This window comes from Ranitomeya imitator, chromosome 2 (assembly GCF_032444005.1).
Source record: "Ranitomeya imitator isolate aRanImi1 chromosome 2, aRanImi1.pri, whole genome shotgun sequence".
Taxonomy (NCBI): Eukaryota; Metazoa; Chordata; class Amphibia; order Anura; family Dendrobatidae; genus Ranitomeya; species Ranitomeya imitator.
Genome location: NC_091283.1, coordinates 628,734,620 through 628,750,668, shown reverse-complemented (window position 1 = coordinate 628,750,668; position 16,049 = coordinate 628,734,620). Strand labels below are relative to the sequence as shown.

The window sequence follows — 16,049 nt, the reverse complement described above, 5'->3', positions numbered from 1 at the left end:
AAGACAGGTGACATGAAGCACAATTACCATGAGTGATAAACAGTTATGTCCATAAATATTGGGCCAGTTCTTAGATAAGGAATGTTTTATTGTCCTCTGATTGGGGTCTGGTTCTGATGTGATGACCCCTCATAGTCTGAGGGGCAAGGTCCTTAGTTGATGTAAAAAGACATAAATCCGTGCGACACATTCATTCCTGCAGTGAGACTGTCAAAGGTCGTCATCAGTTTATATTCCCAGATTCTTCTGTCTCTCTGAGATTTGAAGCTACCTTTTAACACAAGTACCGTATATACTCGAGTATAAGCCGACCCGAGTATAAGCCGACCCCCCTAATTTTGCCACAAAATACTGGGAAAACTTATTGACTCGAGTATAAGCCTAGGGTGGAAAATGCAGCAGCTACCGGTGAATTTCAAAAATAGATGCTCCATACTGTTCATTATGGCCCCATAGCTGTGCCATATAGTGCTCTGCACCGTTCATTATTTACCCATAGATGTACCATAGAAAGCTGTGCCATATAGTGCTCTGCACCGTTCATTATTGCCCCATAGCTGTGCCATATAGTGCTCTGCACCGTTCATTATTGCCCCATAGCTGTGCCATATAGTGCTCTGCACCGTTCATTATTGCCCCATAGCTGTGCCATATAGTGCTCTGCACCGTTCATTATTGCCCCATAGCTGTGCCATATAGTGCTCTGCACCGTTCATTATTGCCCCATAGCTGTGCCATATAGTGCTCTGCACCGTTCATTATTGCCCCATAGATGTGCCATATAGTGCTCTGCACCGTTCATTATTGCCCCATAGCTGTGCCATATAGTGCTCTGCACCGTTCATTATTGCCCCATAGCTGTGTCATATAGTGCTCTGCGCCTTTATTGCCCCATAGCTGTGCCATATAGTGCTCTGCGCCGTTCATTATTGCCCCATAGCTGTGCCATATAGTGCTCTGCGCCGTTCATTGTTGCCCCATAGCTGTGCCATATAGTGCTCTGTGCCATTCATTATTGCCCCATAGCTGTGCCATATAGTGCTCTGCGCCGTTCATTATTGCCCCATAGCTGCCATATAGTGCTCTGCGCCGTTTATTATTGCCCCATAGCTGCCATATAGTACTCTGCGCCGTTCATTATTGCCCCATAGCTGCCATAAAGTGCTCTGCACCGTTCATTATTGCCCCATAGCTGTGCCACATAGTGCTCTGCGCCGTTCATTATTGCCCCATAGCTGCCATATAGTGCTCTGCGCCGTTCATTATTGCCCCATAGCTGTGCCATATAGTGCTCTGCGCCGTTCATTATTGCCCCATAGCTCTGTCATATAGTGCTCTGCACCTTTCATTATTGCCCCATAGCTGTGCCATATAGTGCTCTGCGCCGTTCGTTATTGCCCCATAGATCTGCCATATAGTGCTCTGCGCCATTCATTATTGCCCCATAGCTGTGCCATATAGTGCTCTGCACCGTTCATTATTGCCCCATAGCTGCCATATAGTGCTCTGCGCCGTTCATTATTGCCCCATAGCTGCCATATAGTACTCTGCGCCGTTCATTATTGCCCCATAGCAGTGCCATATAGTGCTCTGCACCGTTCATTATTGCCCCATAGCTGTGCCATATAGTACTCTGCGCCGTTCATTATTGCCCCATAGCTGTGCCATATAGTGCTCTGCACCATTCATTATTGCCCCATAGCTGCCATATAGTGCTCTGCGCCGTTCATTATTGCCCCATAGCTGCCATATAGTGCTCTGCGCCATTCATTATTGCCCCATAGCTGTGCCCCATATAGTGCTCTGCACCGTTCATTATTGCCCCATAGCTGCCATATAGTGCTCTGCGCCGTTCATTATTGCCCCATAGCTGCCATATAGTGCTCTGCGCCGTTCATTATTGCCCCATAGCTGTGCCCCATATAGTGCTCTGTGCCGTTCATTATTGCCCCATAGCTGTGCCATATAGTGCTCTGCACTGTTCATTATTGCCCCATAGCTGTGCCATATAGTGCTCTGCACCGTTCATTGCTGCCCCATAGCTGCCATATAGTGCTCTGCGCCGTTCATTATTGCCGCATAGCTGTGCCATATAGTGCTCTGCGCCGTTCATTATTGCCCCATAGCTGCCATATAGTACTCTGCGCCGTTCATTATTGCCCCATAGCTGTGCCATATAGTGCTCTGCACTGTTCATTATTGCCCCATAGCTGGGCCATATAGTGCTCTGCGCCGTTCATTATTGCCCCATAGCTGCCATATAGTACTCTGCGCCGTTCATTATTGCCCCATAGCTGTGCCATATAGTGCTCTGCACTGTTCATTATTGCCCCATAGCTGTGCCATATAGTGCTCTGTGCCGTTCATTATTGCCCCATAGCTGCCATATAGTACTCTGCGCCGTTCATTATTGCCCCATAGCTGTGCCATATAGTGCTCTGCACTGTTCATTATTGCCCCATAGCTGTGCCATATAGTGCTCTGCACCGTTCATTATTGCCCCATAGCTGCCATATAAAGCTGTGCCATTGCTGCTGCAATAAAAAAAAAAATGCCATACTCACCTCTCTTGCTTGCAGCTCCCGGCGTCTCGTCCCGGCGTCTCTCCGCACTGACTGATCAGGCAGAGGGCGCCGCGCACACTATATGCGTCATCGCGCCCTCTGACCTGCACAGTCAGAGCAAGAGGACGCGAAGACAGAGCGGCGCCCGGCGTGTGGAACGCGGACAGGTGAATATTACATACTTACTTGCTCCCGGCGTCCCGCTCCCTCTGCCTGTCACACGGTCTTCGGTGCCGCAGCCTCTTCCTCTATCAGCGGTCACCGGCACCGCTGATTAGAGAAATGAATATGCGGCTCCACCCCTATGGGAGGTGGAGCCGCATATTCATTTCTCTAATCAGTGACCGCTGAACAGGGGAAGAGCTGCAGCACCGAAGACCGTGGGACGGGCAGAGGGAGCGTCAGGAGCGCCGGGACTAGGTGAGTATGCCTTAGCGCCCTCTCCCCCTCACCCGCCGACCCTGCCGCCCACCGTGACTCGAGTATAAGCCGAGAGGGGCACTTTCAGACCAAAATTTTGGGCTGAAAATCTCGGCTTATACTCGAATATATACGGTAATTTCATGTCCATAATGTTATGATTTGGGAGACAAAAATGTATAGCCACAGGTAGATCCATTCTTTTTTCTCTTATTGTGTGGCGGTGAGGATTCATTCTTGCTCTAAGCTTTTGCCCCGTCTCCCACACATACAGACCCCCAGTTGGACATTTACTACAAATAATTAGGTAAACCACATTAGAAGTGACGCAGCTGAAAGTACCTGGGATCTTGTAGTCCTGATGTGAATTGGGGGTCTTTATCTTGTTCGTGGTCATTATAAATGGACAGGTTTTACATTTTTTACAATCGTATATGTTCCAACCCAGTGGATAGGGATGAACACCTTGGTCGCCTCAGAAAGACCTTTTTGAATCAGGGCTACCATCCAAGAACAATTGAAAACCAGATTACAAGAGCCATCAGAATACTAAGGAATCACCTGCTACATTACAAAGCTAAAGAAGAAAATAACCGGGTACCTCTAGTAGTTACTTACAATCCAAATCTGGAGGTGATAAGGGGAGCTGCACGGAAATTACAACCTTTACTACAAAAAGATGCCCGCTTACAATCCATTTTCCCAGACCCCCCACTACTGTGTTTTAGGCAGCCCCCAAATCTAAGAAGCATCATTGTCAAGAGCTCCCTGTCCTCTCCAACAGCTGCAGCTCCTTGCAATCAGAAAAAATGTAAAACCTGTCCATTTATAATGACCACGAACAAGATAAAGATCCCCAATTCACATCAGGACTACAAAATACCAGACACTTTCAGCTGCGTCACTTCTAATGTGGTGTACCTAATTATTTGTACTAAATGTCCAACTGGGGGTCTGTGTATGGGGGAGACAGGGCAAAAGCTTAGAACAAGAATGAATTCTCACCGCCACACAATAAGAGCAAAAAGAATGGATCTACCTGTGACAATACATTTTTGTCTCCCAAATCATAACATTATGGACATGAAATTACTTGTGTTAAAAGGTAGCTTCAAATCTAAGAGAGACAGGAGAGTATGGGAATATAAACTAAAAAACAAAAGATGCAGCGGCGCTAGTGAAAAAAAGGCATAAAGAAGCAGCAAGTATAGCCCTTAACCACACAGGGCAGAGGTAAAACTCAATGAATTGCAATAATTAGTATATACCTGCGCTAAAAAATGCATAGAAGTAGATAACCATTTACCTGAAGCGGAGGATGGTGCTGGAGATAATGTTCATATATGCATAAAGCAATAATATTCAGACTAAGGAAAGGAAAAGAAAAAATGGATCTATATATAATCCTCAGGAAAAACAAAACATGTGCAGTGTTATATGTTCAACACATAACTTAGTAAATAAATATAGATGGTAAAAAATATATATATATATATGTGCGATATAAAAGAGCAACCAATAATATGAAGGCTTACACCGTAAAAGCTTCCTTCAAAAAGCACACAATGGTAATTCAGGAACGATTATACGTACTGTCCATTGTAGCGGCACATAGGTCCGAAGGATATCAACAGGAGCAGCAAACGTGGAGCGGTAAGATAAAGACTTGATGTTTACTTCCCTTAGATATTTGTAGTGGAGTTCGGAGGTAGTAGTCCCTCGGCGCGCTGTCCCGGCCGGTGACGGCCGCCCTTACAGCAGGAAGTAGGTAGGCTGAGCGCTCTAGTTCGTTGCAGCTGACAGGACCTGTAGAGACTTCGGGTCACGTGTCCTGTATGTCACGTGGTGCCCCTGTTGAAAGTACGGAGCACCGTAGGAGCCAAGAATAACCAACGCGTTTCGGAATACCACAGATTCCTTCTTCCTGAAGGATTCCTGAATTCCTTCCTGAAGAAGGAATCTGTGGTATTCCGAAACGCGTCGGTTATTCTTGGCTCCTACGGTGCTCCGTACTTTCAACAGGGGCACCACGTGACATACAGGACACGTGACCCGAAGTCTCTACAGGTCCTGTCAGCTGCAACGAACTAGAGCGCTCAGCCTACCTACTTCCTGCTGTAAGGGCGGCTGTCACCGGCCGGGACAGCGCGCCGAGGGACTACTACCTCCGAACTCCACTACAAATATCTAAGGGAAGTAAACATCAAGTCTTTATCTTACCGCTCCACGTTTGCTGCTCCTGTTGATATCCTTCAGACCTATGTGCCGCTACAATGGACAGTACGTATAATCGTTCCTGAATTACCATTGTGTGCTTTTTGAAGGAAGCTTTTACGGTGTAAGCCTTCATATTATTGGTTGCCCTTTTATATCGCACATATATATATATATATATATTTTTTACCATCTATATTTATTTACTAAGTTATATGTTGAACATATAACACTGCACATGTTTTATTTTTCCTGAGGATTATATATAGATCCATTTTTTCTTTTCCTTTCCTTAGTCTGAATATTATTGCTTTATGCATATATGAACATTATCTCCAGCACCATCCTCCGCTTCAGGTAAATGGTTATCTACTTCTATGCATTTTTTAGCATTGGGAATATAAACTGATGACGACCTTTGACAGTCTCACTGCAGGAATGAATGTGTCGCACGGATTTATGTCTTTTTACATCAACTAAGGACCTTGCTACCTCAGACTATGAGGGGTCATCACAACAGAAACAGACCCAATCAGAGGACAATAAAACATTCCTTATCTAAGAGCTGGCCCAATATTTATGGACATAACTGTTTATCACTCATGGTAATTCTGCTTCATGTCTCCTGTCTTATCCATGGTTTTTCCTTTTTTTTTTCTGTGCTATGTTGTGCATAAATATGTGAATCTTCAGAATTTCTTTTAGTCGTTGCCTGATGAAGAGACGTATGTAGTCTCGAAAGCTTGCAATTTGTTACCATCTTTTCAGTTAGCCATTAAAAGGTATCAACCACTGAGGACTCTCAATTCTAAATATTTTTCTAATGATTTACAATAATTTTTCTTATTTGTTTAGGGAGAAGCAATTTTTGATATTAAAGTTGAAGTAAAAGATGAAGTGGAAGAGGAGCCTTTCAAGAATTCTGATTACCAATGTAAGAAGGCAGAGAAGTCGTTTAACGTGTAACTAAACTTTTATAGATGTGTTCTTTTCTAAAAATATGAAGTCTAGTAGATTGGCAGGGGTTCGGATCTTGAAACACTATCAATTGCTCAAAAGGACTGTACATAAGCGCCCTGGGGTGTACTCATTGGCAAGAGTATGGTCTCTACATATTGCTTTGTGCGTGCTTATACAGGAGTGATTTTGAATGTTTAATGGGGGTCTTGGGTTCCTTACTGATCTATATAAAAAAAAATCTTAATGTTTAGTTATTTTAATTGAAAAGGAGAGAGGTGATTTGAGAGTCATCTAGATATCATCGGTTCATTGTACATCAATATTATAATTCTCTCTTCGCATTTCCTACAGATGAATTTAGTCCGAGAAATCCACCCGAGGGACATCTCAGGTCTCTGTATTCCCATGGTTATCCAGAAGAGGATCACAATATCCCACAAAATTATCAGGTAGATGGATTAAAATTTTGGAAACCTCTTGGTCATTCAAAAATGTAGTCTTAGATTTTTGCTGTGTTTTAGAAGAATAAGTTGAACTTCTCCAAATGTCTTCTCAGTTGTACATATGTCAAATCAGGGTGAAGAACTCTCTGATTTAAAAGTGGACAGAATAGCGGAAGAAGAGGGGGAGTTTGTGAAAGGTGTGCAGCTGTGGAAGGAGGAAAAAAATCCAGTATTTCTTGGCACAGGTTAGTAATAACCATGGGGGTAAACCGAAGCAGACTACTCCACATATGTCAACACGGTTAAGACTGACACAATCGAATTACTTTGTTTCCTTGTTGAAGGGATTGTCCAATGTTTGCAAACATTTTTTTTCCTGGACATGGATCTTCTCAAAATAATAAACTGAGGCAGTGATCAGCTGACTAGAACAGTATGTCATCTAACCGCTGCAGCCTATCACAGGCTTCTTTGTCCTGTCAAACTTGTAAAGTGCAAACATCACTTCGGAGTGATGTTGACTGGATCCATGGGGATGATGGAAGCTACCATTAATACATTTGGAAAAGTCCATGCTTAGGAAAAAGAGTTTTCATAGTTTGACAACTCCTTTAGGGTAATGCAAGCCTGAATGGTTTTTGTTAATGTTTTTTGGTCATTTCCTAAAACATTTTGTTGACGTTTTTGTCGCTGATGTTTTTGATTAACATTTCTATATAGCTTAATAGGCAGACACAGGAAACCATGGAAATGCGTTTTGACACCATGCGGGCAAGTGTGTTTCTGTCCCAAAAAAGTACTAAGTTTTGCTACACGGGATTCACTTTCTCAGAAGTCTCTTCCCTTGCTCCCTCCTGTTCTGCATGAGCATACTGGGCAAGATGGTAGCCTCAATGGAAACAGTTCCACACACGCCCTCTAAAGCTCTTTCTTGTATCAAGATGAGAAAAGTCCGCATCCTCCCTGGACCAACTTGTCGCGCTTCCTTCCCAGATCAAGAAGTCCCTGCAATGGTGGAGATGCTGCCCCCTCATCCGTCACTGAAGATCGTTTCTTCCAATGCTTTGGAAGGTTGTAAAAACGGATTTCAGTCTGCTCGGTTGGGAGCAGATTTTCGACACCTAATAGTCATGGGCAAATGGAATGCTCAGAAATCGTCCCTTCCCATCAACATTCTGGAACACTGGCAGAACCTTCTCTCCAGTTGTCCAGAGGAACTTGAAGTTGAGCGGTGATGTCAAGGGTGGCTCAGATCCTGTCATGGGCCTAAAGGAACGTACTGGCAATCTCAGTGGTGCACATCCAAGGAGTGGACATCTGAGTCGCCGACCTTATCGGGCAAGAGGGTCTCGTTGTGTGCGGGTGGTCCCTGAACCTGTCAGTTTTCGAGAAGAATACTTTTGAATAGTATTCCCATGGTTTTCTGTGTCCCCCAATGAAGGCTCAGAGAAAGAGATTTTACCTTGAGTAAAAAAAATATTTTCAGTCTCCTTTGAGTGTCTTTTTATTGGCCCGTTTCTGAAGTGTTTTGAAATCCATTAAGCAGTGACTAAAACATTCATGAGTTTTGTCTCTAATACACTTACAAATTGCTCAAAAAGACGCCCAGTCTTCTTTTTAGCTTTATTAATTGCTTCTATTGTACATCATATAGTGTCTTTCTGGTGGAAAATGCCTGTAGAATGGACAGGTCACAGCTCTTAAATGCTTGGCGTCTTTGAAACCCTGGTGCATTTAAAGATACTCAAAATCTAGAACAAATCAACAGCAAGTCATTTTTCCATTGAAATAGGACAATTATTTTTAGTGATTTCTTTAGCACTCTTTTCTGCGTTTTTATGAGCGAACTTGCTCAAACAAATGCCCGAAAAAGTCACAGTCTACACATACCCTTAGGTTCCCCCTTCACACGTCCATTTTTTTGGTCCATATGTGGTCCGTTTTTTTAACGCATATACAAATACACACACACCCATTGTATTCAGTGGTGACGCGCATGTCAGGTTTTTCAGATGGACAGCACGGAGGAAATGCGTGCAGCACACGTGCACAGTGATGACGTACAGATGACATTCGAGTGATGCCTGTGTGACACGTACACTAGTGAAAAGCTCCGGCGGCTGTGAAAAGCAGTACAGATAGCGCTTGTCCCAGGTGCCGGATTCTGACTACAACTCTCATCCTCTCCTGGTCTCCCTGCTGTCAGCGAGACCAGGCGACGCTGAAGATAGTTGTAGTCCAGGGGTCCCCAACTCCAGGCCTCGAGGGCCGCCAACAGTGCAGGTTTTCAGGATTTCTTTAGTATTGCATCAGTGGTAATGTGATCATCTGCACAGGTGATGATTCCAACCCCTGTGCAATACTAAGGAAATCCTGAAAACCTGCACTGTTGGCGGCCCTCGAGGCCTGGAGTTGGGGACCACTGTTGTAGTCAGTCCATTAATTAAATAAAAAAACTACAGCATAGGGTTCCCCCTATATTTTAAAACCAGCGCAGATAAAGTAGACAGCTGCGAGCTTCTGTTATCAGGCTGGAACGGTCCATGGTTAATGGCCCATCCTGAGTCAAAAAATGGAAGCCTGCAGCCACTCCAGAATTGGCACATCACATTAGATGCGCCAATTCTGGGGCTTTACCGGGCACATCCTAATACCCATGCGGTGCCAATCGGGGTAATAAATAGTTTTGATGACTTCTATGATTTGTCAAAATACGGTAACCAGTAAAGGCTATGCAGACAGCTGTGAGAGCTGTTATTAATAGGTTGGAATGCTCCATGGATATTGGTCTGGTTCCAGAATAATAACACCAGCTCACAGCTCTGCTTTCCCTCAGCTGGTTATTAAAAATAAGGGGGAGCTAATGCCATTTTTTTCATTTATTTTTGTGCTAAATACAAAAACAGAAAACTACACACACAAAGCACTGATTATATACCGTATCTTGCGGATTATAAGATGCTACGGATTATAAGATGCACCTCAAATTTTGAAGAGAAAAATAGGAAATAAAAACCTTCTTTTAATAAAATGGTGGTGCTTCTTATAATCCATGCGTCTTCTTGCTTACCGGGGGTGGTGGCTGCAGTGAAGCGGGGTCGCTGCTGGAGTAGGCAAGAGTGGAGTGTTGCTGCAGGCTGGGATGAGGAGGTGTTCAGATGTGCGGTGGGCCGCTGCGGGTGCTCAGTGCTGCGGGTGATCGAATGTTTGGCACGCCGCTAATGGTTTCCGGTGCTGCGGGGGTTCTGCTGACATTTTGTGGAAGGCCAGAGCCTCTGCAGTTACAGGGTTTCCTATGCGTTGGACTCCGGGAAAATGGCTGCCTGGGGCGGCGCATGCACAGATGGAGATCTCGGCACCAAGATCTCGGGAGATGAGATTTCAGCGCTGAGATCTCATCTCCCGAGATCTTGGTGCCGTGATATCCATCTGTGCATGCGCCGCCCCCGGCAGCCATTTACTCAGAGTCCACCGCATAGGAAACCCTGTAACTGCAGGGGCTCAGGCCGTTCACAAAATGACGGCAGAGCCCCCACAGCATCGGACACCCGCAGCGGCGCGCCGCACATCCGAACACCTCCTCATCCCAGCTTACGGCCTGCAGCAACGCTCCACTATTGCCTCCCCCAGCAGCGACCCTGGGACCCTGCCTCACCTCTGCTAGTAAGGTATATCCACATTATAAGACACACCCCTATTTTCCCCCCTAATTTGGGGGGAAAAAGTGCATCTTATAAGCCGAAAAATATGGTACCTCACTGACCTATATCTATCTTTCTTAACTCTATCTTTAAACATCTAACACCTAAACGTCTGTCATTTGTATTCTTCATTCTATTCCAGTGCTTTTCACACTGATGGTGCACATGGATGAGACACACGAACATGTACATATGTATGCCACATGAATGGCACATGAACCATGGACATCACCCGTACTGGTTTTTCTAGAAGCGGAATCACCAGGACGTGTGACAGGGAGTTTAAAGTGATTTTCTTCTAATCCCTTCCCGACCAGGTGCTTCTGTTCTTTCCTTCCATTTTTCCAAAAACCAAAATTTGTGTTATTTTTTCTTCTAAATAACTTAGGGAGGTGGCAACTAAAAAAACGCAATTCTGATGTTTCAATATTTTTTTAAAATCTTTACCGCATTTATCATATTGATTAATCTGAGTTATATTTTGAAAGATATGACTTTTAGGCTATGTGCACACGTCAGGATTTTCTAGCAGAAATTTCCTGACAAAAACTGGACATTTCTGCCAGAAATCCGCATGCGTTTTTTTCGCGATTTTGGTGCGTTTTTTCCCAAATGCATAGAATAGCAGGAAAAACGCAGAAAATCTGCAAAATTAATGAACATGCTGCTTTTTTTACCGCAATGCATTTTTTTTTTGCGGAAAAAACGCATCATGTGCATAAAAATTGCAGAATGTATTCTAAATGATAGGATGCATATGTCTGCAGTTTGTAATGCGTTTTTATCGCGAAAAAACGTGAAAAAAACGCGAAAAAACCTAGAACGTGTGCACATACCCTTACAGGTACAGCAATACCAAATCTTCTTATTCTTTTTCCTTTATATTATTTCTTTGTTATTAAAGAGGGGAAAAGTGGGTGATTTTTTTTTACTGATTTTCTTGTGCAAAAATAGTAAAATATTAAAAACAAAATCATGAACTGTGTCACCGTAATTGTAGAGTAACTGTAATTTATTTTTTAACTTCATGGAATAGTAGCTTGAGCGATTTACTACATATTTTAAAGGGAACCTGTCATGTCGTTTTTACCTATTAAACTGCCTCCAGTGTGTTGTTAGTGATGCAAGTAGCATCACTAACATGGTTTTCTCAAAGAAAAGCTCCCAGTATTCTGTTTAAAAAAAAACACTTCATATAATTAGGGGATTGCAACAAAAAAAGCTCCACTCCTCTGACTATATCGTTAAGGGATTCCCTCACATACCTTTTGTTTCAAAGTACATTGCATCACTAACCGCACACTGGGGGCAGTTTAAGGACTATCAACGATTTAACAGGTTCTCTTTAGATGCACTCCATTACAATTTTTTACGCTTTTCTTTCCTGCCATGCTGCCGGTTTGCTTCCCCTATAACTGTCCATCCATTCCAAGGTTGTGTTACTATGCATATTCCATACTCTGCTCTGTACTCGCTGAGTTCAGTACTTAATGAGGAAGCGGACCTGGCATCTACTGTGTCCCAGTGCCTGTTTTAAGCTTTTGCTTTCCAATGGATATAAGCCCCAAATGTTTTAGGCTAGGTTCACATTGCGTTAGCGCAGTCCGTTCAACGCATACGTTAAACGGACTGTGCTGACGCGAGTGCCGACTTTGCACAGCGCTAGCACAGATGGATCATCTGCTAGCTCCATCTGCGCTAGCGGTGACGGACCCGGAAACGCTGAAGCCCGCGTCTCGGGTCCGTCACTCAATGTCATTGTGGGCGTGCGCTAGCGATGCACCCAACATTGCATTCAATGGCGCCGTTAACGGACTACGTTATGCCGCGGTGTAACGTAGTCCGTTAAACGGAGACACTGAACGCAGTGTGAACCTAGCCTTATATATGTCATTAGGGCTCAATACTGTATAGGTCTGGTGATGTCCAATGTTGTCCTTATATGAAAAATCTGAAAAAGATTATTTACAAATAACCCAATCCACCTATAGTGCAACAATGTTAGCTGGTTTGAAACAAATTTATATTCTTAAATTCAGCATTGAAAAATCAACTTTTATTTCAGTGCAGAAGTACCTTCACAGTTTTGTTGAGGCTGGGTGTTATAAATGTGGCCCATGATTGTAGACTTGACAAAAGATGACTTAGAATAGGATTTTTTAACATACAGTATATGTTTACTTTAGTCTAAAAAACTGAAAATAATAATCCTATCCATTTTTAATCTTAACAGATCATCTCAGCAGAAACACAGAGAGGAACTGCCTGTTGTCACATCAAACAAAAGAGAAAGATATGCTACACTCTTCAGTGGAAAACTTATTTACTCTAACTATATATCCAGGCAATCACATTACAGATTTATCATCCAATTCCCCAAATCATAAGGAACCTTCTGAGCAATCACAGATTGTTACTCCAAGTACAGATCACACACGGAACAAAGTGTTTCAATGTGGTGAATGTAGGAAACTGTTTACAAAAAAGTCAAATCTTTTTGTACACAAAAGAATTCACACTGGGGAGAAGCCATACTCTTGTGCACAATGTGGAAAATGCTTTACCCGTAAATTTAGCCTTGACCAACATGTGAGAAATCACACAGCACAGAGGCCATTTTCATGTTCAGAATGTGGGCAAAGCTTTGTTCAGAAATCATTACTTTTCAGACATGAAATGATGCATACAGGGGAGAAACCAATTGAACTAACATGTTTTGAATGTGGAAAATATTTTACCAAGAAATCAGGTCTTGCTGAACATCAGAAAATTCACACAGGGGAGAAGCCATTCTCTTGTTCTGAATGTGGAAAAGCTTTTATTCAGAAATCAGGTCTTGTTGAACATCAGAAAATTCATACAGGTGAGAAACTACATAAGTGTTTGGAATGTGGGAAATGTTTTGCCCGGAAATCAAATCTTGTTAAACACCAACGATTTCACACAGGCGAGAAGCCATACCCATGCTCAGAATGTGGGAAGCGTTTTGCCCAGAAATCAGTTCTTGTTGAACATCAACGTATTCACACGGGAGAGAAACCATTTTTATGTTCAGAATGTGGAAAACTATTTACACAAAAATCAGATCTTGTTGAACATCAGAGAATTCACACAGGCGAGAAGCCTTATTCTTGTTTCGATTGTGGAAAATGCTTTATCACTAAAGTAAAACTCAAGGTTCATCAGAGAATTCATACTGGGGAGAAGCCATTCACATGTTCTGAATGTGGGAAAGGCTTTACTCAAAAATCACATCTTATTAAACATCATCGATTTCACTCGGGGGAGAAACCATTCGCATGTTCTGAGTGTGAAAAATGTTTTTCCAAGAAATCAAGTCTTGTTTATCACCGTAGAATTCATACAGGGGAGATGCCATGTTCATGATCAGAATGAAGAGAATGTTTAATCCAGGAATCAGCTTGTTCACTATCAAAAAATTCACTTGGAGCAGCTGTGCTTGTGTTCAGTGTGTGGAAAATGGTTTTGGAAGAAATAAAGAACGCGGGAAACGTTTTACCCAGACATTTGTTTATGTTGAACATCATTGCATTCATACGAGAGAGAAACCATTTTTATATTCAGATTGTAGAAAACATTTTACGCAGAAATCAGATCTCATTGAACATCATCGAATTAACGCGGAGGAAAAGTTTTATTCTTGTTGACTGATAATTCATACTGGGATGAAGCCATTTACTTATTCTGAGTGTGAATATTTTTGTTTTTTTTTGTTGTTTTTTTTACAAGAAACCTAGTCTTGTTTATCACCAGAGAATTCCGAATGGGAAGAACTAATATTCATGATCAGAATGTTTTACCTAGGAATTAGAGCTTGTTCAGCAACAGAGAATTCCCACAAGGAGGATCTGTTACATGTTAATTATGTAGGAATTGAGTTAGGACCAATTAAAAACTTTAAAGAAATTATGTATTTTATGCATCTATTTATCACTGCAAAATGCAAATAAATTTATATCATTTACACAATGTGATTTTCTGGATTTTATTTTTAACATTCTATCTGTCAATGTTAAAATTAACCTACCCTTAAAATTATATTTCTCCTACGCCTCATTGGGGGACACAGGACCATGGGTGTTATGCTGCTGCCACTAGGAGGACACTAATACAGAAAGAATAGCTCTTCCCCTGCAGTATACACCCTCCTGATGGCTCCAAGTGAACCAGTTCTTGCTTAGTGTCTGTAGGAGGCACTTGGGTCTGTTTTCAGACCCCACCATTTTTATTCTATTTCTCCCTTAACGGAGCGAATGGGGGCAACGGATCCTTTCTAGGTTCCGATCTCCCCTGAACCATCGCCTGTTTATTTCCCCCACTGTATATACATATACTAGCTATTGAACCCGTTCTATGCCCGGGTGGTGAGCATTTATATTGGTATATGGTCTCCATCCTGGTATGTGCTGCTCCATCCTGCGTCCCCATCCTGTCATGTGCTGCTCCATCCTGCGCCCCCATCCTGTCATGTGCTGCACCCATCCTGTGCCCCCATTCTGACATGTGCTGCTCCATCCTGCGCCCCCATTCTGTCATGTGCTGTTCCCATCCTGCGCCCCCGTTCTGTCATGTGCTGCTCACATCCTGCGCCTCCATTCTGTCATTTGCTGCTCCCATCCTGCGCCCCCGTTCTGTCATGTGCTGCTCCCATCCTGCGCCTCCATTCTGTCATTTGCTGCTCCCATCCTGCGCCCCCATCCTGTCATGTGCTGCTCCCATCCTGCGCCCCCGTTCTGTCATGTGCTGCTCCATCCTGCGTCCCCATCCTGTCATGTGCTGCTCCATCCTGCGCCCCCATCCTGTCATGTGCTGCACCCATCCTGTGCCCCCATTCTGACATGTGCTGCTCCATCCTGCGCCCCCATTCTGTCATGTGCTGTTCCCATCCTGCGCCCCCGTTCTGTCATGTGCTGCTCACATCCTGCGCCTCCATTCTGTCATTTGCTGCTCCCATCCTGCGCCCCCATTCTGTCATGTGCTGCTCCCATCCTGCGCCTCCATTCTGTCATTTGCTGCTCCCATCCTGCGCCCCCATCCTGTCATGTGCTGCTCCCATCCTGCGCCCCCGTTCTGTCATGTGCTGCTCCCATCCTGCTCCCCCGTTCTGTCATGTGCTGCTCCCATCCTGCACCCCCTTTCTGTCATGTGCTGCTTCCATCCTGCACCCCCGTTCTGTCATGTGCTGCTGCCATCCTGCACCCCCGTTCTGTCATATGCTGCTCCCATCCTGCGCCCCCGTTCTGTCATGTGCTGCTCCCATCCTGCGCCACCGTTCTTTAATTTGCTGCTCCCATCCATATGCCCCATACGCTGCTCCATAAGATGCTCCATAGTATATGCCCCGTATCAGGTGGCGTAAGTAACAAATAGCTGTGGCATGAAGTGCCACAGCCTCATGCCACAGCAATTTGTTACTTGCGCCACCTGATTCCTTTCCGTCGCCATTTTCTTGGTCCTCATGCTGGCGGAATCGGCGCCTGCGCTGTCCGCGCTTTCCGGCGCCATTTTCTTGAAGACACACTGCAGTGCGCAGGCGCCGATTCCGGCAGCAGGACAAAGGAATCAGGTGGCGTAAGTAACAAATTGCTGTGGCATGAAGTGCCACAGCTTCATGCCACAGCAATTTATTACTTAAGCCATTCCTTTCCGCCCATTTTCTTCGTCCTCCTGCTGCTGGAATCGGCGCCTGCGCAGTCCGCGCTTTCCGGCGCCATTTTCTTGAAGAC

The 16,049-nt window shown here is 44.1% G+C and overlaps 1 protein-coding gene across 1 annotated transcript in view; it reads left to right on the top strand.

Moving 5' to 3' along the window:
- Positions 1-14,292, top strand: part of LOC138665257 (zinc finger protein ZFP2-like) — a 65,200-nt gene extending 50,908 nt beyond the window's left edge. The window contains exons 6-9 of the mRNA XM_069752571.1: positions 6,054-6,132; positions 6,510-6,607; positions 6,735-6,846; positions 12,536-14,292. Coding sequence (XP_069608672.1) covers positions 6,054-6,132; positions 6,510-6,607; positions 6,735-6,846; positions 12,536-13,689 — 1,443 coding nt within the window. The 3' untranslated portion in view covers positions 13,690-14,292. The remainder of the gene's footprint in view (positions 1-6,053; positions 6,133-6,509; positions 6,608-6,734; positions 6,847-12,535) is intronic.
- The last annotated feature ends 1,757 nt before the right edge of the window (positions 14,293-16,049 follow it).